General features: G+C 37.5%; 1 protein-coding gene across 1 annotated transcript; it reads left to right on the top strand.

The window, feature by feature from the left end:
- The first annotated feature begins 3,190 nt into the window (after positions 1–3,190).
- On the top strand, positions 3,191–25,638 carry Zcchc10 (zinc finger CCHC-type containing 10). Its single transcript, XM_046467673.2, has 4 exons — positions 3,191–3,453; positions 20,617–20,775; positions 22,494–22,547; positions 23,404–25,638. The coding sequence occupies exons 1-4, from the start codon at positions 3,290–3,292 to the stop codon at positions 23,666–23,668; spliced, it is 642 nt and encodes a 213-aa protein (XP_046323629.2). The 5' UTR covers positions 3,191–3,289; the 3' UTR covers positions 23,669–25,638.
- Positions 25,639–25,994: the final 356 nt, after the last annotated feature.

Below are 25,994 nucleotides of genomic sequence, written 5' to 3'. Positions count from 1 at the left end.
TCTGCATAACATTGGGCCTTTGGTTTTTTGAGATTGGCTTATTTCACTTAGCATGATAGTCTCCAGTTCTATCCATTTATTGACAAAATCCATAATTTCATTCTTCTTTAAAGCTGAGCAATATTGCATCAAATATATATACACATTTTCTTTATCCATTCATATGTTGAAAGGCACTTAGGTTGGTTCCGTAGTTTAGCTAATGTGAATTGAGCTGTTATAAACATTGAAGTGGCTGCATCACTGTAGTATGCTGATTTTAAGTCCTTTGGGTATAAACTGGGGAGTGGGATAGCTAGGTCAAATGGTGGTTCCATTCCAAGTTTTCTGAGGAATCTCATACTGCTTTCCAGAGTGGTTGCAGCAATTTGCAGTCCTACCAGCAATGTATTGAGTGCACCTTTTCCCCCACATCTTCGCCAACATTTATTGTTGCCTGTATTCTTGATGATTGCCATTCTGACTGGAGTGAGATCAAAATACAGTTATCTCAGACTAGACAAAGGTGCCAAAAGCATTCACTGGGGAAAATATAATCTATTCAACAAATGGTGCTGGGAAAAATGGAAAGCCATATGTAACAAAATGAAATTGAATCCCTCTCGCTCATCCCGCACTAAATTCAACTTAAAGTGGATCAAAAAGACTCAGGCCCTAGAATACAGCCCTGTGCTGACTTAAAACAAAGTAGGCCCAAATCTTCACCATGTTGGCCTAGGTTATGACTTCCTTAACAAGACTCCTAAAGCACAAGAAGTAAAATCAACAATCAATAAACAGGATGGATTCAAACTAAAAAGCTGCTTCTCAGCAAAAGAATCAATAATGCGAAGAGAAAGCCTAGAGATTGGGAGAAAATCTTTACCACATGTACCTCAGATAAAGCATTAATCTCTTAGGACACATAAAGAACTCAAAGAACTTGACACCAAAAAAAAAAAAAAAAAAAGCTCAATCAATAAATGGGCTAAGGAACTGAACAGACACTTCACAGAAGAAATACAATCAATCAATAATATATGAAAAGATGTTCAACATCTTTAGCAATTAGAGAAATGAAAATCAAAATTTGTATATTTTTAAAATCTGAGAGTGTCATTTCAAAACAACAGAGAAGTGGTAGATTATTTAATAAGTGTATTTCAAAAAAAATAAAATTAGGATTAAGGAGTGTAACCATAGAAACAAAATTATCACAATTGTGACTAAAAATTGCAAGAAAGTATTTTAATAACTTTGGAACTTAAAGAGTGTAAGTGCACAGGGTGTGGTAGAACATGCCTATTGAAAGGAAAGTGAAGAATTGGGAGACAGGCAAGCAAGAAATTAAAGACGGAGACTAGGCAGAGATACACACAAGAATTTATTTGTAGATTGACAGAATGCCTTTATTTTATTTGTTTATTTTTATGCGGTGCTGAGGATCGAACCAAGTGCCTCACGCATGCTAGGCAAGCGCACTGCCACTGAGCTATAGCCCCAGTCAAGAGTTTATTTGTTAGAGCTTGACAAATAAAGGCACACCCCAAGATGTTTGGGTGTTCAGCTTTTGTGGGTATGGGTTTGGAGTCGTAGTTGCGGTGTTATGGGATAGGCTGGGGGGTGCTTTCGTCAGAGCTAGGCCAGTGGGGAATAGAATGGGACTGGCTTAGGTTGATTGCACCATGGGGCTTTCCAGAGTCAAGGGGTCATATCCTTCTGGGATTGGTTTAGGATTATGGCGTTATAGGCAGGGCTAAAATAGCAATTCCTTAATATAAAATTGTTCTCTTTGCTTTCCATATTTCTTGGGCAACGTACCCTGACAGAGATTGTCTAGACATTAGTAACCATTCTCTAACTTGTACTCAACTAGGGTCATTTCGAGCCACTTCCTTTCTGCTTGCTTGCTGCTATGCCAACCAATGTACCCATTGCAGTCTTGTTAACTGACCAATTCAGCTTCTGTACTTGCTTGCTTACATTGGCTAAATCTTCAAACGTCCCTTTTGTGATTTGACTTAACTATGAGGCCCGAAGGCAGGCGTGCCACTCTATATTGTTCTTTGGAGAGCAGAGTGTCCACTGCTGGCCAGCAATAAAGGCTTAATGGAGAGTTATTTGAGGGTCTCAGTATTGGTATAACAATGGTACCATGGGGTATGTCACTAATGGGTAAGAGGAAGTACAGGAAAGTGAAACTTATCTCATAAGGTGGCAGTTAACATTAAGATGGCTGCTCAAGTGTTAAATCAATACCCTATACCTGTAATCCCAGGGACTTGGGAGGCTGAAACAGGTGGATGGAGAGCTCAAAGCCAGCCTCAGCAAAAGTAAGGAGCTAAGCAACTCAGTGAGATCCTGTCTCTAAATAACAAAATGGTTCTAGGGGTGTGGCTCAGTGATGGAGTACCCCTGAGTTCAATCCCCAGTATAAAAAAAAAAAAAAAGTGTAAGTGCAAAATGACGGGTGCGGACTTCAAGGAAGCAGTTTATTGTTCTTTGCGGACTCAGGCGCCATGGGGACTCATTTTCTGCATGTGAAAATGGCCATATATATAATTGGGCATGGTGGCCAGCAGCTCCAGAAGCTGAGACAGGAGAATCACAAGTTCAAAGTCAGCCTCAGCAACTTAGCTAGATCTTAAGCAACTCAGCGAGATCCTGTCTCTAATTGTGTGTGTGTGTGTGTGTGTGTGTGTGTGTGTGAAAAGTACTGTGATGTGGTTCAGTGGTTAAGCCATGGGTTCAATCCCTGGTTAAAACAAAACAAAACAAAACAAAACAAAAAAACCTCTAGGACAGGAGCCCTCTGTGCTTCTCCTTGGCTAGCAAAGCACTGAACCTTCTTTTTCTCAAAAACGTATTCTCATCCTTGACTTGGCATGGGGACAAGGACTGAGCTTTTAGGTAACATAGGACAGCTAAAATATCCCAATATAATATTTGTATAGTTAACAAAGCAGATGTATCTATACAGTTTTATTCGACCCTTAAAAAAGAGCTGAAATAGGTAAAAAATAGATTAACATATGCTTGTACTTTATAGTTTGCTAAAGCCATTCTTTCGGTTGATGGTTTATATCTTCAACATTCTTATTTTGTTCTCCAGACTACTTCTGGTATCCCCATCACTTAACAGTTCAGCGTCATTCTTCTTTTTATTTCCCTCAATCGAGACTATTCTTTCCTTTATCCACAGAGAATGTTCTTCCTTGAAGTCACCTTTAAAACTCTATTGGAGCCTGACAGACGCGACCACGCAGCAGATACCGCTCTCCAGCCCACCCGCGACACTACCTCTGACAAGATGCTGCCCCGGAAGCTCCCAGCCCACCTGGCCCCGCCCACGCCTGCGGCCGCCGGAGTTCAAAGTCCCCGCCCCCTCCGAGGAGTTTCCCAAAGCCCCGCGCGGCAGGTCGGCCGCCCTAAGATGGCGACTCCCATGCACCGGCTGATAGCACGGAGACAAGCGTAAGTGAACAGCCGATTCGGGACTCCACGCGGGGTGTGGGCGGGGAGACGCGCGTCGCCTGGCCAGTGAGAGGACGCCGGGATGTAGGGCCGGCGTTGGGTCCCCTGTAGGGACTGGCGGAAGATGGCTGTGTCTCAAAAATGTTCCTTGCCCCTGAGGGACTCGGCCGACGGATAAGTTTAGTGACCACTGGCGAGTTTTTTCACAGAAGACGGTCGCTTTTTAAGGTCCGGGGACGCGATCAAAGCTGCAGTAAGCTGGCGCCTTTGGTTTTACCTTAGAAAACGCCCAGAATTGATTATTTGGTGGCTTAGACCCCTCTACTTACTCCACGCGTGGCCAGGAGAAGCCTGAAAGCCCTGGTCCTACCTCTTCGCTCCGGCCGACGTAAACTTCAGCTTCTTATGCAACCTCCAGCCCAGCTGGCTTTTCCTGCCTCTTTTCAGTTACCTTTCCTAGAAACAGCCATCCTACAACGCCAACTCTTTAACCAAGCTATCTTCCCGCTTTCTGTCATTCATTCTCCCCTTAAATAAAAATTTATGTATTGTCTACCCTTGTATGCCAGAGTTTGAATATAAAGAAAAAGAGATGTGCAGCCTTCAGGTAGCTTACATTCTAGTGGTGGAATCTGTTTATAAACAAATACAATTTCAGTTTATACAACTGGTGATAAGATCTTTGCAGGAAATAAGATGTGATGGAAAAAGGGAAAGGCCCACGGTAGGTTGGGTGGTTGAAAGGCATCTTTGAGGAGGTAGCATTTGAAGAGATATTGAAAGGTCGAGAAAGGAACCAATAACAAAGGGATTTGGAGAAAGCAGAGCCTGAGAGTGACATAATTGCTTTGAGGCCTGAAAAAAGATTTTAAGAACTGAAAGATGGCAGTGTGCCTAACGATCTAGACAGAGTGGCACAACAGATTTGCAAAGGACAGATAATATGGGGATCATCTCAGCTTCCTCTTTTTCTACCATCCTGAACACTCAAAACATTTGCCACATTTTTGTTCTTGCAGTATTTTATGTCATCACTGTTTGCATGTTTGTAATGTAGACACTAGCTAGCATATGTGTGTGTAAATATATATGTAATTATGTATATATTTCTCTCTCTTTTTTTTTTTTTTTTTTGAAAGAACCCCACTCTTTTTCTTCTCTCTAAACTCCATCTTAGGTCTGGTGAGAAGATTTCCTTGGGCGCAAGGATAAAGACATGGGGAGACAAAGAGTAGTAAGCTTGGAGAAAGAAGGCTTTGTTTTTTTGTTGTTGTTTTGGTTTGGTTTGGTTTTGGGTACCAAGGATTGAAACCAAGGGCACTCACTGGACCACTGAACCACATCCATAGCAGTATTTTTTGTTTTGTATTTAGAGACAGGGTCTCACTGAGTTGCTTAGCTCCTCTTTTGCTGAGGCTGCCTTTGAACTCTCCAGTCTTCAGCCTCCCATGCTGCTGGGATTATAGGAGAGCACCACTGCACCCAGCTGTTCCTTTGTTTTTTGAGGCAATCTCTTACTATGTTGTCCAGGCTGTTCTCAGATTCTTGGACTCAAGGGATGACCCCAGCTCAGCCTCCCAAAAACTAGAACTGTAGGTGCTCATGCATGGCTTGGAAGAAGGCTTTGCATTCAGATGGTTCTTTGGTGTTTTGTTTGTTTGGGTGGTACTGGGGATTGAACCCAGGGTTTGGTGCATTGGAACATTGTGTCCCGGAGCTACATTCCCAGTTCTAAAGTCAGACAGTTATGAGATCAAGAATGGTAAGGGCTGGGGTTGTGGCTCAGTGGTAGAGTGCTCGCCTAGTATGAATGAGGCACTGGGTTTGATCCTCAGCACCACATAAATATAAAGATATTGTGTCAACCTAAAAATAAATATTTAAAAAAACGAATGGTAAGATGAAATACTTCAGTAGAAGTGCTAAATTCTAGTACTAGGATCCCATCCCTTTCCCCCTCAGACTTGTTCTTTTTTATTGTTGTTCTTTTTTGGTATACATAACAGTGACTGGGGATATAGCTCAGTTGGTAGAGTGCTTGCCTTGCATGCACAGGGCCCTGGGTTTGATCCCTAGCACCAAAGGGAGGGAAAAAAAAAAGATAGATATACATGGCAGTAGAGTGTATTTTGACATATATGAAGTATAACTTATTATAATTAGGATGCCATTCTTGTAATGGAAGATGATGTGGAATTTCACTGGTTGTGTATTCATATATGAACATAGGAAAGTTATGTCGGATTCATTCTACTGCCTTTCTTATTCCCACTCCCTCCTTCTCTCCATTCCCCTTTGTCTAATCCAATGAATTTCTGTTCTTCTCTCCTCTCCTTTATTGTGTTAGCATCCACATATTAGGGAGAACATTCAGCGTTTGGTTTTGGGGGATTGGCTTATTTCACTTAATTTGATAGTCTCTAGTTTCATCCATTTACCAGCAAGTTCCATAATTTTATTCTTTTTTTAAAATATTTTTTTAGTTGTAGATGGACACATATCTTTATTTTATTTATTTCTTTTTATGTGGTGCTAAGGATCGAACCCAGTGCCTCATGCATGCAAGGCAAGTGCTCTACCACTGAGCTACAACCCCAGCCCCATAATTTTATTTTTTATGGCTGAGTAATATTCCATTGTGTCTATATACCACATTTTCTTTATCTGTTCATCTGTTGATGGGCGCCTGGGTTGGTTCCATAGCTTAGCTATTGTGAATTGAGTTGCTATAAAACATTGAAGTGGCTATATCACTGTAGTATGCTGATTTTAAGTCCTTTGGGTATATACTGAAGAGTGGGATAATTGGGTCGAATGGCGGTTCCATTCCAGGTTTTCTAAAGAATCTCCATACTGCTTTCCAAAGTGATTGCACCAATTTGCAGCCCCACCACCAATGTATGATTGTACCTTTCCCCCTACATCCTCCCCAACATTTATTGTTGCCTGTATTCTTGATGACTGCCATTCTGACTGGAACTAGATGTAATCCCAGTGTAGTTTTAATTTGCATTTCGTTAATTGTTAGAGATGTTGAACATTTTTTCATATTATTTGTTGACCACTTGTGTTTCTTCTGTAAAGTGCCTTTTCAGTTATTTGTCCATTTGTTGATTGTGGTATTTGTTTTGTTGTTGTAAAGTTATTTGAGTTCTTTATGTATCCTGGATATTAATGCTCTATCTGAGATGGAAGTGGTAAAGATTTTCTCTCATTCTATAGGCTCTTTTTTCCGTTACTGATTGTTTCCTTTGCTGTGAAGAAGCTTTTTTGTTTGATACCATCCCATATATTGATTCTTAATTTTATTTCTTGTGCTTTAGGAGTCTTGTTGAGAAATTCCTTTCCTAAGCTGACATGATGGAGATTTGGGCCTACAATTTTTTCTAGAAGGCACAGGGTCTCTGGTCTAATGTCAGTCTTGCCCTTTTGAGTGTTGGCTCCAGACTTGAATAAGCTGCTTATTTTTGTTTAAGGTTGCCTGCAGTGTCTAGGGTCCTTTAGATCCACTTCAAGTTGATTACACTTCATTGGTCTAAATTGGATTATACACGCCCAACCCTGACTACAGGTTTATGGAAACCATGATTGTTTTAGAGATCTTCTTTTCTTTCTTTCTTTTTTTTTTTAATTGATTTAATTTTTTAAATACATGACAGTAGAATGCATTACAATTCTTATTACACATATAGAGCACAATTTTTCATCTCTGTATATAAAGTATGTTCAATTAATTCATGTCTTCATACATGTACTTTGGATATTGATGTCAATGACATTCCACCATCATTGCTAACCCCCTACCCCCTCTCTTCCCCTCCCACCCCTCTGCCCTATCTAGAGTTCATCTGTTCCTCCCATGCTCCCCCTCCCTACCCCACTATGAATCAGCCTCCTTATGTCAGAGAAAACATTTGGCATTTGTCTTTTTGGGATTGGCTAACTTCACTTAGCATTATAGAGATCTTATTTTCCTTCCAGCACAATTGAGTGGGTGCTCATAACCATTGATGAGCTGGGTGATAGGTTACAGGTCAGTGAACGCTGGAATGACAACCAAATGTTCCCTGTAAGTATGAAATGGAAATAAGATTTTTAGTCTAAGTGATATTTCTTGTTTCAGAAGTATTAGAAAGTTAAACAAATGTGCTGTTTCTATAGTGTGCATATTTTTCATACATGAGCTACACAGAAGTAAGAAATAAATCTGACCCTTAGGAGCTTTTGGTATTGTTGGAAAAAAAACATATAGAGTATAATAAACTCTATAATGGTTGCTGTGTATTTAGGGATTCAGATAAGGAGGTCTTTAAAGATTGGAGGAGTCCAGAAGAGTTTTAGGGACATATTTGGGGGAAGTAAGAGGAAAGCCTTGTTTTTTGTTTTTGGTACCAGGGATTAAACCCGAGGGTGCTTAACCACTGAGCCACATCCCCAGTTCTTTTTAAAAATATTTTATTTAGAGTTTCTTAGGGCCTCACTAAATTGCTGAAGCTGGCTTTGAACTTGATCCTCCTGCTTCAGCCTCCTGAGCCCCTTGGATTACAGGTGTGCACCATGGCACCCAGCTTTTTGTTGTGGTTGTTTTGTATTTTTTGTCTTTATTTTTTAGTACCAGGGATGGCACCCAGGGGCACTTAACCACTGAGCCACATCCTCAACCCTTTTTTAATATGTTTTATTTTGAGACAGGGTCTCTCTAAGTTTCTTAGGGTCTTGCTAAGTTGATGAGACTGGCTTTGAATTGGCAGTCCTTCTGCCTCAGCCTCCAAGCCTCTGGAATTCAAGCATGTGTTACCACATCTGGAAAGCCTTTACTTTTCATTTTATATTTATCAAGAAGGTTTAATTTTGCTGGGCATGGTATAGTATATGCCTATAATCCTAAAAATTTGGGAGGTTGAAACAGGAGGATCAAAAGTTCAAGGCCAGCCTCAGCAATTTAGTGAGGCCCTCAATAGCAAGACCCTGCCTCAAAACTTAAATAAGATAGAAAGGACTGAGGCTGTAGCTCAGTGATAAAGCACCCCTGGTCCAATCCCTAATTCCAAAAAGAGAAAAAAAAAGTTTATAAATAAGAAGTATTTATTGGGGTTGGGGTTGCAACTCAGTGGTAGAATGTTTGCCTAGCATGTGTGAAGCACTGGGTTTGATCTTCAGCACCACATAAAACTAAGTAAATCAAATAAAGGTATTGTGTCCATCTACAACTAAAAAAAAATTAAATTAAAAGAAGTATTTATTGCACATGTATAAATATATATATATTTATTTATATGTTATCTTTATGTGGTACCAGGGATTAAACCCGAGGGTGCTTAACCACTGAGCCACATCCCCAGTTCTTTTTAAAAATATTTTATTTAGAGACAGGGTCTTACTGAGTTGCTTAGGGCCTCCCTAAAGCAATTTAGTGAGGCCCTCAATAGCAAGACACATAATGTTATGTGGTACTGAGGATCGAACCCAGGGCCTTGCACATGCTAGGTGAGTGCTCTACCACTGCGCCACAACCCCAGCCCCAGTATTTATTTCTTTCATGATGAAAAGTTCAAAACTTTTTAAGTTAGAAGTTAGTTATTAGGGGCTGGAGTTGTAGCTCAGTGGCAGAGGACTTGCATTGTGTAAAGCACTGGGTTTGATTCTGAGCACTACATATAAATAAATAAAATAAAGGTCTGTTGTCAACTAAAAAATATTAAGAAGAAGAAGTTAGTTACAAGAATGAGAAAGGACTATTGCGCTTTTTTTTTTTTTTTTTTTTGGCAGTACTAGGCATCCAGCCCAGGGGCTTACACATGCTAGGCAAGCACAGTACCTCTGAGCTACATCCCCAACCATTTTTTAATTTTTGAGGTAAAAATAATTTAATCTTTCTTTTTTAATATTTATTTATTTTTTTACTTTTCGGCGGCCACAACATCTTTGTTTGTATGTGGTGCTGAGGATCGAACCCGGGCCGCACGCATTGCCAGGCGAGCGCGCTACCACTTGAGCCACATCCCCAGCCCTATAATTTAATCTTTCTAAGTTGCCCAGACTTGCCTTGAATTTGTTGTCCTCCTGCCTCAGTCTCCTGAGTTGCAGGGATTACATATCTGATTGTTGTCATTCTTTTAGAATAGTTGGACTATACGGGACAGAGGAAAAATGAAAGAGAAAAAAAAAGCCTTTTTTTGGTCCAGGGACCCAGGGGCATTTTATCCCCAACCCTTGATATATTTTATTTTGCAACAGGGTCTCCCTAAGTTGCTTAGGGCCTAAAATTGCTGAGGCTAACCTTGAATTTGTGAGACTCCTGCTTCAGTCTTCTGAGTCCCTAGGATTATAGATGTGGGCCAATGTGCCTGCTATAGGAGGGTAATTATGAACCCTGAGCAGATCTGTCAGTGATTTAATAAGCATGCTTAAAATCAATTGGAATTAAATTAGTTTTATCTTTTAATTAATTAATTTGGGGGGGTGTTATTGGGAATTGAAATCAGGGGTACTTAACTACTAAGCCACATCCCCAGGCCCTTTTATTTTTTATTTTAAGACAGTCTGGGGCTTGGGTTATGACTCAGTGGCAGAATACTTACCTCACATGGGTGAGGCACTGGGTTTGATTCTCAGCATTGCATATAAATAAATAAAAAATAAAGGTCCATCTACAACTGAAGGAAAAAAAGTATTGTTTAAGTTGCTTGGGGCCTCCTTAAGTTGCTGGAATTGACCTCAAACTTGAAATACTCCTGCCATAGCCTCCTGAGTCACTGAGATTACAGATGTAATAAAAAGATATTGTGGGGCTGGGGATGTGGCTCAAGCGGTAGCGCACTCGCCTGGCATGAGTGCGGCCAAAGTTCGATCCTCAGCACCACATACAAACAAAGATGTTGTATCCGCCCAAAACTAAAAAATAAATATTAAAAAAATTCTCTCTCTCTCTCTCTCTCTCTCTTAAAAAAAAAAAAAACAGGGATGTTGTGTCCGCCGATAACTAAAAAATAAATATTAAAATATTCTCTCTCTCTCTCTCTCTCTCTCTCTCAAAAAAAAGAGATATTGTGTCCACCTAAAACTAAAAAATAAATAAATATTAATTAATTAATTAATTAATTGCAATTACACCTCCCCTATGTAAGTGGATTGTGGAATCCTGGTACTATTTAGGGTAATTTCTTTTACCAAACCCTCTTCTGAATTTCTCTACTCTCTCCAAAGGATTCATCTAATTTGGCTTAACAACAACAAAAAAACCCAGTAACATCTGGGAGTATTGGTGTATGCACCTGTAGTCCCAGGTGCTTAATGACTGAAGCAAGAGGATTGCTTAAGTCCAAGAATTGGAGACCAGCCTGGACAATGAACAATAGTAAGATCATGTCTCCAGAAAAAAAAGACCTCCAGGGCAGGGGTTGGGCTCAGTGGTAGAGTGCTCACCTAGCATGCGCGAGGCACTGAATTCGATTCTCAGCACCGCATAAATGTAAAATAAAGATATTGTGTCCACTTAAAACTAAAAAAAAAAAAAAAAAAAAAAAAAGACCTGCAGTAATGATGTACTCACTTCCTACAGTGGCCAGTTATGTTTTTCATTTCTATCAAAAAGATTATGTTGCACCCGGCATGGTAGCAGAAATTATAGAATTTAGTGGCTTTTAACAATAAACAATCCCAGCAACTGGGAAGTTGAGGCAGTAGGATGGCAAGTTTAAGCCTACCCTGGGCAACTTAGCATAATCCCATCTCAAAATAAAAATGGGTGGAGATGTAATTCAGTGGTAGAATGCTCCTGGGATCAATCCCCAGTACCATTTTTTAAAAAATATTTTTTAGTTGTCAATGGACCTTTATTTTATTCATTTATATGCAGTGCTGAGAATCGAACCCAGTGCCTCATGCATGCTAGGTAAGCGCTCTACTACTGAGCCACAACCCTAGCCCCAATCCCCAGTACCATTAAAAAAAAAAAAAAAAACAGGTTTATATTGAGCTGAAAGGAAACAGATGTTTATGAAGCTAATCACTGCTTTCTTCTAACTTCCTTGTTTTTGTCCCAAGTTACGATTTGTCAGTTAAAAATTTGAGTGTTTTCCACTTGAATTGCTGTCAAGTCAAGCTTCCCATCTTTTTTCTTTTTAAGTTGTCAATTGACCTTTAATTAATTAATTAATGTGTGGTGTTGAGAATCAAACCCAATGCCTCACACATATTAGGCGAGCATTCTACCACTGAGCCACAACCCCAGCCCTCTCCTCTGTCTTGTGTTGACTTATTGGTCTTAAGTGTCAGACTTTCATCTGTATACGGGTAAAAATGGGAGTTCATAACCCACTTGAATCAAATGTATGAAATATGTCAAGAACTATGTAATGTTTTTGAACAACTAATAATAAAAAAAAAAGTGTCAGACTGTATCTTTGTTAAATTTTATTGTTAGATCCAGCACAGAGTTCCAGCTTGTTTAGATCTTTTGGACCCTGTTTCTTTCATTCATTCATCATGTTAGTTATCCCCGTCAGCTTTGGGTCAACTGCAGGTTTGATGAACATGCACAGTTGTATCCTCATACAAATTACTTATAAAAATATTGAACAAGTCTAAACTCAGGACCAGACTATGTGGGGTCATCACTGGATCTCTGTATTGACTTCAACCCATAAACAGCACTGTCAGCTGGTCTACCTAATTGTTCTGTGATGTTTTCGAGGAATATTGTGAGAAGCTTTCTAAGATGTCTTATTAAAAAATACAAAGGGGTATTAGATTGGATACCTCCATGATCGTGACTTGTCTTTCTGAATGAATTTAATAAATCCAGCCAGAATTTTGCCTGAAACAGATATCAGTCAAGTTCACTGGTCTCATTTGTGGAATCCACCTGTTTCCTGTTTTAAAAATCAAAACAGCATTTGCATACCTCTGTCTGACAGAGTTCCTCCAATGTACCTATGTACAGTATAACAGTCTTACCTGGAAAATCTTTTGGTGTGTCAGAAAACAGTCACCTGAGCCATGTGACTCACATACTTTCAGAACAGATAAAGGCTTTGTTACATACCCTTCTCTCAAATTTCTTGAGCTAGCATTCTATTCTTTTCATTCTGCACATATTAAGTTTGAGAGTTGAAACAATTACTGGGTGTCCTGTCTAGTTCACCCTTCCTGACTATGTGACTCTATGAGGGGCTGCTCCTTGTTTTATATATATACATACACATAAGTTGTAGAAAGCTAGTTGTACAAGTCGAGTATCTTTTATCTGAAATGCTTGGGACCAGGAGTGTTTTGCATTTTGGGTTTTTTTCTTTTTTGATTTTGTAATATTTGCATATACATAATGAAATATCTTAGGGATGGGACCAAAGTCTAAATTCAAAATTCATTTATGTTTAATAGATAGCTTATACACATAGTTTGAAGGTAATTTTAATGCACTTTTTTTTTTTTTAAACTAGCCTTTACATTAAGTCATGTATGGACTTTTCCATTTGTGGCTTCCCATCAATGTTCAAAATGTTTCAGATTTCAGAGTATCATCAGGACTCCTTATAGAAATGGCTGATTTCAGGCTGGGCAATAAAAATGCAAGATGGGCCTGAGATATTTTATTGTACCAGAAAGCAATAAAGTACTGAAAGAATGAAGGAGCCATATCAGGCCATAGAATCTAGGAAATATTTGCCAAATAAATGATGGTGGGCTGGTGATATAGCTTATAGTAGAATACTTGCCTAGTAAGATTCTGGGTTCAATCCCCAGTACCATAAGAGAGAGAGAGAAGGTGGATTATAACCTGTTGAATGAATTAGAAAAGAATTAATTCATATTGATAAATAATCTTTTAATGAAGAGCAGGATGTTTATATACATTCACAATATGAGTACTATATTAGTTATCAATTGCTGTAACAAATTATAGAATTTAGTGGCTTTTAACAATAAACATTAACTTACATTTTTAATGGTCAGGTATTCAAAAGTATCTTAGCTGAGTAGTTCTGACTCAGGATCTACCATGTGATTGTGGTCAAGATGTTGCCAGAGCCTGCAGGTATCCAGAATTGGAATTCTGCTTCCAAGATGGTTCAGGATGCCTTAATTCCTTGCCACATGGACCTTTCAAAGGTTGCTTGAGTATCTTCATGATATGGCAACTACTTGACCTAGTCTTCAAAGTTACAGTCCATCGCTCTGCTTTATTTCTATAGTTTGAAGCAAATGACAAAGTCTCATCTATATTCTAGGAGAAGGAAATTAGGCTCCACTTCTTGAAATGAGTAGTATCGAAAAACTTATGGACTTATTTTAAACTACTACAATTGTAAAAGGACACAAATTGGAATCCTGTGTCACCTGGTAGGATAGCAGTGAGAAGTATACAGCATCACTTTTGATATATTCCTGCCACAGATTCTTGGCTAAATCTCACCATGTAGGGTTATCAGATGTGGTAGTCAGCATCCAAGATGAACCTCAGTGCTATCTTTTCCTTCTGGTATACTTTTATGTAATCCCCACCCATTGTGATAGGGTTGGTCTGTGTGACCAATAGAATAGAACAGAAGTGATGATCACTTCCCAGATGAGGTTATAAAAGACTTTTTTCTTCTTTTGGTACTGAGGATTTATCCTGAGACACTTGACCACTGAGTCAGTTTTTTTACATTTTGAGACAGGATCTTGATAAATTTTCCAGGCTGGTCTTGAACTTGCCTTCTGCCTTAGCCTCCCAAGTAGTTAGGATTACAGGCATGTGCCAGTGCGCCTGCCTAAGACTGACTTCTTGAGTTGTCTTGGTTAGTCACTCTGGGGAAGGTGATGTTGTGAATTGTTCTGTGGAGTGAACAATATGGCAAGAAACTGAAGCCTCCTGCTAACTGCTACATGAGTGAGCTTGGAAGTAAATCTTCCAACTCAAATTGAAGCATATTCTGCAAAATAACTGGCCTGTAATCTAAAAGTGTCAAGTGGGGTACTAAAGTGATGTGACAAGGGCAAGATTGGTGCTGAACTGAGTGTTTCTATAAAGGACATTTGATGAAACTTAAATGAGGTCTTAAGATTAAATAATGGGAATAAGGGCTGGGGATATAGCTCAGTTGGTAGAGTGCTTGCCTCCCATGCACAAGGCCCAGCACCATAAAAAAAAAAAAAAAAGTAGGAGGGGCTGGAGTTGTGGCTCAGGGGTAGAGCGCTTGCCTCATATGTGTGAGGCATAGGGTTCAATTCCTCGTACCACACATAAATAAGCAAATAAAATAAAAGTCCATTGATAACTAAAAATATTTTTAAAAAATAGTAGGAATGTATCAACATTAATTTGATTTTAATCATTATATTGTTATGTAGAAGAATGTCCTAGTTTATAGAATATATGCAATAAAATACTTTGGGTGGATGAGGAATTAGGTTGGCTACTCACAATTGGTGCAGGAAGAATAGCTATTTAAACTTATTTACAATTTGTCTCGGAGTTTGTGATTGTTTCAATATTTAAAAAGCTACATAAAGGAAGAACAATATTCTTTTTATTTGTGGTTTTATTTTTTTATGGTGCTGAGGATCAAACCTTGTGCACACTAAACTACCACTGAGCTATACTCCCAGCCAGGAAATGCAATATTTATTTATTTTTTTATTGATTAAAAAAATAAATAAATGACAGCAGAATGCATTACAATCCTTATTTCACATATAGAGCACAATTTTTCATATCTCTGGTTGTATATAAAGTATGTTGACACTCAATTCTTGTCTTCATACATGTACTTTGGATAATGATGTCTATCACATTGTACCATCCTTGCTAATCCCCTGCCCCTTCCCTTTCCCTCCCACCCCTCTGCCCTATCTAGAATTCATCTATTTCTCCCATGTTCCCCCTCCCTACCCCACTATGAGTCAGCCTCCTTATATCAGAGAAAACATTTGGCTTTTGTCCTTTTGGGATTGGCTAACTTCACTTAGCATTATCTTCTCCAATGCCATACATTTACCTGCGAATGCCATGATTTTATTCTCTTTTATATGCAATATTTCTTAAAATAAATTTTTTTAGTTGTAGATAAGTACAGTACATTTATTTATTTATTTGCTTATTTATTTTTATGTGATACTGAGGATTGAACCCAGTGCCTCACACATGCTAGGCAAGCACTCTACCACTGAGCTACAACCCCATCCTAGGAAATGCAATATTCTTACAAATATTTCCTGGTATAGTTGTGCATGGATCTCTATTGAATAAATACCTATGAGGGGAATTACTGAGCCACAAAGTATGCATCTTTTCAACTGAAGTAAATGTGTTTTTTTGTGTGTATGTGTGTGAAATGGTTGTACCAGTTTGTATTCTTCATCAACAATAGATGAGTATTCCTCTTCCTGTATATCTTTGCTAATATTTTCTATTGCTGGTTTTTAATTTTAGTCTTTCTTTCCAGTGGTGTTTTATTAGAGCTTTAATATGCTTTTTGATCATGAATGAGCACTTTTTCTTTTTTTTTTTTATTTTAGTACTCGGCGGACACAACATCTTTGTTTGTATGTGGTGCTGAGGATCGAACCCGGGCCGCACGCATGCCAGGCGAGCGCGCTACCGCTTGAGCCACATCCCCAGCCCAGAATGAGCACTTTTTCATGTTTATTATTCATTTGTGCTTTCCAGTCTCTTTTTTGTACTGTCTTTCCATTTTCTACTTAATCTTATTTTTCTGTTATACATAATTTTCTTATTAATTCATGACAGTTCTTTGTATAATCTGGAAGTGAGGGCATATTTATATATGTTGCAATAATCTCCTTTTTAGACACCATTTTTATTCTTTTCATAATATATTTTAACTAATAAAAATTCTTTATTATTTGTATATTCATTTACTTGTGGTACTGGGGATTGAACCCAGGGACACACTACCATTGAGCTACATCCCCAACCTGCTTTTTTTTTTTTTTTTTTTTTTTTAATTTTGAGACAGGGTCTTGCTAAGTTGCTTAGGGTCATGCTAAATTGCTGCAGTTGGCCTTGAACTTACAGTTCTCTTGCCTCAGCCTCCTGAGTTGCTAACTAAAATCTGTCATTTTTTAGGATTGTAATAAGGCAAAAAAGACTTCTCTACTTGTTCTTTCACAAGGGGATTTCAGCTATTCTTGTCATTTTCAATTACTATGCACATTTTAGAATAAACTTGATCTACATCAGAGAAACTTGTTGAGATTTTGACTGGCATTGCTTTGAATGTGTAAATCAATTTTGGAAGAATTCACATTTTTTACAATATTGAATCTCCAGTCTTGAACATTAGATATCCTTCCATTTAATCACTTATTTAAATGTTAAATTTCTCTCAGTAATGTTTGTTTTATACATGGGAGTCTTGTACATCTCTTCTTTCATTGGTAAGTTTTTATTATTGTTATTGTTTTTGTTTGTTCTGGGGATTGAACCCAGGGGCACTTCACTTCATCATTAAGCTACATCTCCTTGTTTTTTTTTTTTTTGGTACTAAGGACTGAACTCGGGCACTTGACCACTGAGCCGCATCCCAGGCCTATTTTTCTATTTTATTTTATTTAGGGTCTCACTGAGTTGCTTAGTGCCTTGCTGTTGCTGAGGCTGGCTTTGAACTGCTATCTGTCTCAGCCTCAGGTGCTGCTGGGATTACAGGCATGTGCCACTGTGCCCAGTTTACATCCCCTTTTTTATTATTTATTTTGAGATTGGGTCGTACCAAGTTATTAGGGGCCTTGCTAAATTGGTGAGGCTAGCATCAAATTTGTAACCCTCTTGCCTCACCCTCCCGGATTGCTGGGATTACAGGCATGTGCCATCACACCTGACTGGTATTTAGTAATTTTAAGAAAATTATAAATGTCATATTCAAATTTTTCATTTTTAACTTCATTTTGTTAAATAGACACTCCATTAATAGATTTTTATATATTGACCTTATTTTATCTAATACAGGGTTCCACAAACCATTGAACCCAGTGCCTCACACTTGCTAGACAGGTGCTCTGCCACTGAACTATAGTCTCAGCTCACCATCTGACTCTTAATAGTCAGATCCTGATCTAAAAGACTTGCTCAAGTTGCTCATTACTTCTAAGTATTTCAGAATATTTTGTCTACAGATTCTTTTGGATTTGCCATGTACCTTATAATACATCATCAGTACGGAATGACAGTTTTGTTTCTTGTTTTTCATTTCTTTCACCTATTTTTTTCTCCTTGCTATATTTCGGTCTGATTTTAGGGATTCGGATTTTTTTCAGTTTTACAGATGACTTGCAGCTGTGCTGCAGTCCATATAAGGTTTGGTTTATTCTTAGAACATGGTGCTTCAGAATCAACTCTGCACCCAAAGTTTATCTCCCTAACTTGAGTCAAGTGATATGTACCCTCTTGAGTTTGGCAAACATCTCCAACATAAGCGTTGACTTTGGATTTCAATCTTCTTCCATATCTTGGCTTGGTTATTCTTATCCCCTTGTTAAATTCCTGATTCCTCAAGTAGACTGTTAAAAATGTTTTGAATGAAATTAAACCCCTATCTCTCACCATACACAAAACTCAACTCAAAGTGGATCAAGGACCTAGGAATTAAACCAGAGACACTGAGCCTATTAGAAGAAAAAGTAGGCCCAAATATCCATCATGTTGGATTAAGCCCCGACTTCCATAATACGACTCCTACAGCACAAGAATTAAAATCAAGAATCAATAAATGGGATGGATTCAAACTAAAAAGATTCTTCTCAGCAAAAGAAACAATCAGTGAGGTGAATAGAGAGCCTATATTTGGGGAGCAAATTTTTACCACACACACATCAGATAGAGCACTCATGTCTAGGATATGTAAAGGACTCAAAAATCTTAATACCAAAAAAAAACCAAATAACCTAATCAATGAATGGGCCAAGGAATTGAACAGACATGTCTCAGAAGAGGATATACAATCAATCAACAAATATATGAAAAAATGTTTAACATCTCTAGCAATTAGAGAAATGCAAATCAAAACTACTCACTCCAGTCAGAATGGCAGCTAATAAGAATAGAAACAACAATAAGTGTTGGTGAGGATGTGGAAAAAAGGTACACTCATACATTGCTGGTGGGACTGCAAAATAGTGCAGCCAATATGGAAAGTGGTATGGAGATTCCTTGGAAAACTGGGAGTAGAACCACCTTTTGACCCAGCTATCCCACTCCTCGGTGTATATACAAAGGACTTAAAAACAGTATACTACAGGGACACAGCCACATCAATGTTTATAGCAGCACAATTCACAATAGCTAAACTATGGAACCAACCTAGAAAACCCTTCAGTTGATGAATGAATAAAGAAAATGTGGTGTATATACACAATGGAATACTATTCAGCATTAAAAGAGAATAAAATCATGGCATTTGCATGTAAATGAATGGAGCTGGAGAAGATAATGCTAAGTGAAGTTAGCCAATCCCAAAAAATCAAATGCTGAATGTTTTCTCTGACATAAAGGTGCTGATTCATAATGGGGTTGGGTTGGGGAGCATGGAGGATTAGACAAACTCTAGATAAAGTAAAGGGGAGGGAGGGGAAGGGAGGAGGCATGGGGTAGGAAAGACAGTGGAATGAGATGGACATCATTACCCTAAGTACATGTATGAAGACACAAATGGTGAGACTCTAATTTATGTATAACCAGAGACATGAAAAATTGTGTTCCATATGTATAATATGTATTTTGTAGTGCATTCTGCTATCATATATAACAAATTAGAATAAAAAATAATAGGAATGGGGTTGCAGCTCAGTGGTAGAACGCTTGCCTCGCGTGCATGAGGTCCTGGGTTCAGTCCCCAGCACCACATAAAAATAAACAAATAAAAATAAAGATATTTTATAATTAATTAATTAATTAATTAAAAATGATTTGACTATCATTTCTAGTTCTGAGCTAAGAGAGTTTGTCAGAATTACCTAGTCTGTCTTTACTGGAATAGAACTGAAGAGCCAAGATTTGAACTGAGTTCTATTCAATTACACGGTATATACTTTGAATTACATACTATATTGCCTTATATGCCCTTTGTTATAAAAATAAACATCATTTTAAAAAGCATTTTTAGTTGTAGATGGATACTTTATTTTATTTATTTATTTATTTATTTTTATGTGGTGCTGGGGATTGAACCCAATGTTTCACATGTGCTAGGCAAGAACTCTACCACTAAGCTACAGCCCCAGCCCCCAAATAAACATCATTTTACACTTTATATTATTTATGCTTTTCAAGGAAGAAAGTATCACAAGGAAAAAACTTAAGGCTTGTTTTTTTTCTCTCTCTTTTTTTTAAATTTATTTATTTTTTAGTCATACATGACAGTAGAATGCATTTTGATATATAATACATACATGGAATGTACATACATCAATCTTATTGTGTATTCTAATCTGCTGCCCTTCCTATCCTCCCTACTCCTCCCCTCCTTTCTCATCCTTTCTCTCTATCCAATCTAATGTGACACACTTTTTTTTTCTTTTTCTCATTACAACATCATATATGTATTCTGTATAACAATGAGGTTCTCCTCCCATCTTCTGTGCAACTCCCCTTCTCCCTCTTTTTCCCTCCCATCTCTCTTCCCTATTTAGTGGTAGTCTTCTTCTCATGCTCTTCCTCCCAATCCCATTTGGAGTCACTCCCCTTATATCAGAGAAGACATTCGGCGTTTGTTTTTTAGGGATTGGCTAACTTCACTTAGCATAATATGCTCTAATGCCATCCATTTGCGCAAATGCCATGATTTTATTGTTTTTTAGTGATGAGTAATATTCCATTGTGTATAAATGCCACGTTTTTTTAAATCCATTCATCTATTGAAGGGCATCTAGGTTGGTTCCACATTCTAGCTATTGTGAATTGTGCTACAATAAACATTGATGTGGCTGTGTCCCTGTAGTATGCTCTTCTTAGGTCTTTTGGGTATAGTCCGAGAAGGGGAATAGCTGGGTCAAATGGTGGTTCCATTCCCAGCTTTCTAAGGAATCTCCATACTGCTTTCCAAATTGGCTGCACCAATTTGCAGTCCCACCAACAATGTATGACTATCTTTTTCCCCGAATCCTCGCCAGCACTTATTGTTGTTTGACTTCATAATGGTTTTTTTTTTTTTTTCTCTTTAGTGAAGCAAATAAGCAACATGTTAGATGTCAGAAATGCTTGGAATTTGGACATTGGACTTATGAATGCACAGGAAAAAGAAAATACCTCCATAGGCCTTCAAGAACAGCAGAACTAAAGAAAGCTTTAAAAGAAAAAGAAAAATTATTATTACAACAAAGGTGGGTTTACATGTGGTATACAAAGGAATATTTTATAAGTACTTTTAGATTTTATTAAGAGAATTAGATTTTATTAAGAGACGAAATGTTTTGTGGTGGTTTTCCAGATTTTAATTATGTAATAGTGTCTGGGCACAGTGGCGCATGCTTGTAATCCCAGCAGTTCCAGAGGTTGAGGCAGGAGGATCACAAGTTCAAAGCCAGCCTCAGCAAAAGCGAGGCAATAAGCAGTGAGACCCTGTCTCTAAATAAAATACAAAATAGGGCTGGGGATATGGCTCAGTAGTCGAGTGCCCCTGAGTTCAATCTCTAGTCCCCACTCCCCCAAAAAATTTTATAATAGCGAATGTTTAGTGAATGCTTACTATGTACTAGGCACTATACTAAACTCTACAAGTATTAGCTTATTTAAGCCTCAAATCTATAATATTAAGGTAGATACTATTTTAATCCTCACTTTACATGTGAAGAAAGTGAGACACAGCGAGGACAGTAACTTGTTTTGTGTTGTGCAACTAGTAGAAAAGTTCATTGTTCAACCAACCAGTCTGTCCCTAGAGTCTACGCTCTTAATCATTGCTCTATTGCCTCAACTATCAATGGAATGGCAACAGGATATTATAAGGTACATGATCTGAATAGATATGGTAAGCTATCCAATATACAATAAGTGTATCAATAAACTAGAGAATAGTATATATAATATACTATAATTTATGTTAAAAAAAGAATAATAGAATTATTTTTGAAAATATAAGTGATTGGTTATAGTGATTGCTTCCTACAAGAACTAGATAGGAGGGGAACTGGAAAATTATTTAGTCTTTTATGTTCTTTGACATAAGACATTCAAAATTCCTATGAGATGAGTATTTGTTTATTAAATAAGCTGAAGTAGGAAAGTGTTGGGTTTAGTTAGTGTTGCAGATTAGAAGCAGCATCTTTATAAGGACTATTAGCTACATAATAGTATAGTAAACATCTGGACTTCCACAGAAGCAGTCTTCCACTCTGCACAGGTGAAATTTCTTCCAGGGTCATGCAGGGATAAACAACAACAACTTCTTCTTCTTCTTTTTTTTTTTTTTTAATTTTCTTTTTAGTTGTAGATGGACATAATACCTTCATTTTATATATTTATTTTTTTTCTGGTGCTGAGGATTGAACCCAGTGCCTCACAGGTGCTATGCAGTTGTTCTACCATTGAGCTACAACTCCAGCCCATAAATAATGAACTTTTATATCATCAATATTCATGTGTACCTTTTCAGAAACAAACCTGTGTAAGAACATGCCTGTTAAGCAGGCACAGTGGCAAGCACCTGTAATCCCAAACTGATTGCAGGTTCAAGGCTAGCCTCAGCAACTTAGGCACTAAGCAATTTAGTGAGACCCTGTCTCAAAATAAAAAAATTAAAAGGGCTGGAAATGTAGCTCATTGACATAGTGCCCCTGGGTTCAATTCTTGGTAAAAACAACAACAAAAAATTGTGCTTATTGGTTCTCCTCCTGTTCCACATTTCTTTTTGATTAAGTGGATTGTATATCATAGATAGCCTAAAATAGGAAACTTTCTACTTGGTTATAACAAGGAATACTGTACTCTGAGTATATGTTATAAAGCAAGTGTTTCTATGATGTAGAACAGCTTTGGGGAATGGCAGAAGGGTTTGTTTAAACTGTGTATATATTAACAGGACTTTTTTTTTCTCTATCAGCATGTCTATCAGCACTGGAGAGACCAATGTAGAAAAAAAGACCAAGAAAAAAAGGTATTTGTGGCTTTGGAAGTATTAAATAGATATATGTCATGCTAGTTGGTGGGATGAGAATGGTGATTTTGAAATAACAGATATAAGATTTGATTCTGAATTCTGTTGTTTGCCATTCAATAATGGTAATACTAACCTATTTGGAATTTATTGCCTCCATTTCTCCTTTTTTTGTGTCTTTCTAGAGTTCTTACACCTGGAAGTAGTAAATGTCTTCTTTTGGTTTAAAATAGGAAATTCTAGATGAATAGGAAATTGTTGGACAGCCCTATCTGGTCTGAAATAGTTAAAATGAAGAGTATGAAGCTGGGGATGTAATTTAGTGGTAGAGCACTACCTAGTATGTGCAAGACCCTGCGTTTCCTCCCCAGCACCATCAAAAAACAAAGAATAGGGGCTGGGGATGTGGCTTAAGCGGTAGCGCGCTCGCCTGGCATGCGTGCGGCCCGGGTTCGATCCTCAGCACCACATACAAAGATGTTGTGTCCGCCAAAAACTAATAAATAAATATTTAAAAAAAAAAAAAAACAAAGAATATAAAAATATTTATTATTCTATATGAGATTTAAATAGATCTAATTGTTAAACTGCAGCTTTATTCGAGTATTATTCACTCTGAAGCATAATAAGAGTAGATAGGCTGATTGGGAACCCCATCCAAGAGTTTAAATTACTGAAGTAAAAAAGATCTTGTAAAGGGTGCAGTTGTGACTTAAAACAGGCAATTCCCAAAGCATCAAACCTAGAACATTCTGGCAAAGCATAACAATGTGCATCCATAATGCTATATGAAATTGCTTCTAAACATTCTATTACATATCAGCTTCCCATGTATATACTGTTCATTGTCTAATAGGTCGAAGAGTGTAACTAGTTCCAGTAGCAATAGCAGTGACAGTTCAGCCAGTGATTCTTCATCAGAGAGTGAAGAAACATCTACCTCATCTTCCTCAGAGGACAGTGACACCGATGAGAGCTCCTCTAGTTCTTCATCTTCAGCTTCCTCCACAACCTCTTCCTCCTCCTCTGATTCAGACTCAGACTCCAGCTCTTCCAGTAGTAGCAGCACCAGCACAGATAGCAGCTCTGAAGATGAGCCACCAAAGAAGAAAAAAAAATAATGGCTCTATCCATATTGGACTCATGGACCAGAAATATCAATGTGATTCTCAGAAGAGAACTTAGACAATGTTAAAGCCAAATAGGTTAACTGGTCAAACTTTCTAGAGTTCAAAAATCTCAGTGGCTACAGAGGCTGAGGCAGGAGGATTGCAGGTTCAAAGCCAGCTTCAGCAACTAAATGAGACCCTAAGCAATTTAGCACAACCCAGTCTCAAAATAAAAAATAAACAGGGATGGAGATATGACTCAGTAGTTAAAGACCCCTGGGTTAAATCCCCAGTAGACCCCCACTCCCACCCCCACCCAAAGTTTCTAAGTGTTTTACATTGTAAAAACATAAAGATTATTAACATATACACATATATATTTATGCACATATATTTGACTTTTATTTTAGAGATGAATCTTGTTTTTCTTTTTTAATCCTTAAAATATATCTGTAGACTTTAATCAAAGCTGAAATCTAGTAAATATGTTTTTGTGATGGAACTTATTTTTTCTTCCTGTAAAAATAAATGCCATGCTTTGTTATATGTTAATGGTATATGTCAGGCAGGTTTTCAGGATAATGCTTAGAATATCTGGCAAAGAATTTCTAATGCTTTCGACTGTGTTACTATGTAAAATTTAATACATTGTTACTATAACCTTAGGAGTTTTCCTACTGTTAATAAATGTACTCTATTTTCATGTTTATCTTCAGAAAGTTATTTTGACTTTTTGTCCTGATAAGTTCATGGGACCTATAAATATATTTATACCTTTTAAATGCCGCAAGTTTCAAGTTGCTGTGTTATATCATTCAATTCCTTCTGTTTCCTTAAGTTCTTAGAGTTACCCTTTCTGAGGAAAATCATTCTAAAAAGGGACAAAAAATCTGAAACTAAGGAGTCTAATTTTGGTGCCTTTCAAAAAAATTCAGAGTATCTAAAAAGAAAGCAACAAAGTAAAAGTGCTATAAATATCTTTATGTAGTAAAAATACTATAAAAAGTACAGTTCAAAGTTGGAGAAAGTAGGAAGAAGAGTGGTGATTTTCCAAAAATCAGGACAGAGTTGGTTGCCTTTAAGAATGCCTTTCTGTGTTGTGGGTCATTGGTAGAGTGCTTACCTAATGTGTGAGGCACTGGGTTTGATTCTCAGTACCACATATAAATACATAAAAAATAAAGATGTATTGACAACTAAAAAAATATTTTTTTAAAAAAGAAGGTTGCCTTTTGCCATTTTTGTAATTATGGTATGACAATTTATATGGTATTTGGTAAATATGACAGTCTACTACTGAATAATGAAGATTAATGTTGTGTTTACATATCATATACACAGTTAAATCTAACATGAAGGTTAAAAAGGAAATACTGTACAATGTTCCTTAAAAGTAAAATACCAGGCTAGGGATATAGCTCAGTTGGTAGAGTGCTTGCCTCACATGTACAAGGCCATGGGTTCAATACCCAGCACTACCAAAAAAAAAAAAAAAGTAAATTATTTATTGTGATGAGATTGGTTTAACATCACATTCTGTGATGTCTTCTAAACTTTTTGGAAAAAGGTCTCATTTATAGAAAAATCTTGATTTGGTTTAAATATAGGTTTTCAAAACTTTTTTAAAAAATAATTCAATGAGAAAGTGGTAGAAAGCTACTTTTGAAGAAAATGAGCTTCTCTTTACATGTTTAAATGTTTGTATGTTTTGAGTTTAGAAAGTCTGTAATTACCTGTAAATTTTGTAGAACCATCTGCTTTCATTTGTAAATAAACTTTACTTTAAAAAATATTTCAGAAGGCTTCACCGAGAATGTATCACTTCACAGGTAGATTTAATAAATCACTCTTCAAACATACTAACACTGTTCATTGTCTCTGCAAGGGCAATTTTTGCAAGCTAAAGAACTTAGAAGAGAAAAAAGTATGTACCTAGGAAGCATTCCTTGCAATTAAATAAAACTCAGAACTTATGCTCACAAGCTTAAACTCTTTGCTATTTTATTTAATGCCAGTTCTTACTCCTTTTGAAGCTAAGGGCATTTAAACAAATTCTAATTTTAATTTTTTACTGTTACACCTGTTAAATGTATACTTGCAGAACTATAGAAGGCAGGAATTTGATTCTTTTCTAATCATGTATTCCTGGGGCGGGGGACGGGACAGAATCAGTGGCAGAGTATAGACTTACTTGGAAAGAATTTCTCTCCATCCCGCCCAGGAGCAGGACTCTGGGAGTTGAATCCCTGGTGAATATAGGAAATGTATTATTCCTCAACCATAATCATGTCAAAAAAAGATTTTCGTTCCACAAACATTTCATTAGAGTGATTGTACA

This window comes from Marmota monax, unplaced genomic scaffold, assembly GCF_021218885.2.
Source record: "Marmota monax isolate L192 unplaced genomic scaffold, Marmota_monax_Labrador192_F-V1.1 WCK01_AAM20220418_F8-fsc00199, whole genome shotgun sequence".
NCBI classification, from domain to species: Eukaryota; Metazoa; Chordata; class Mammalia; order Rodentia; family Sciuridae; genus Marmota; species Marmota monax.
The sequence above is the reverse complement of the archived record's forward strand: the minus strand, read 5'-3'. Positions and strand labels throughout refer to the sequence as shown.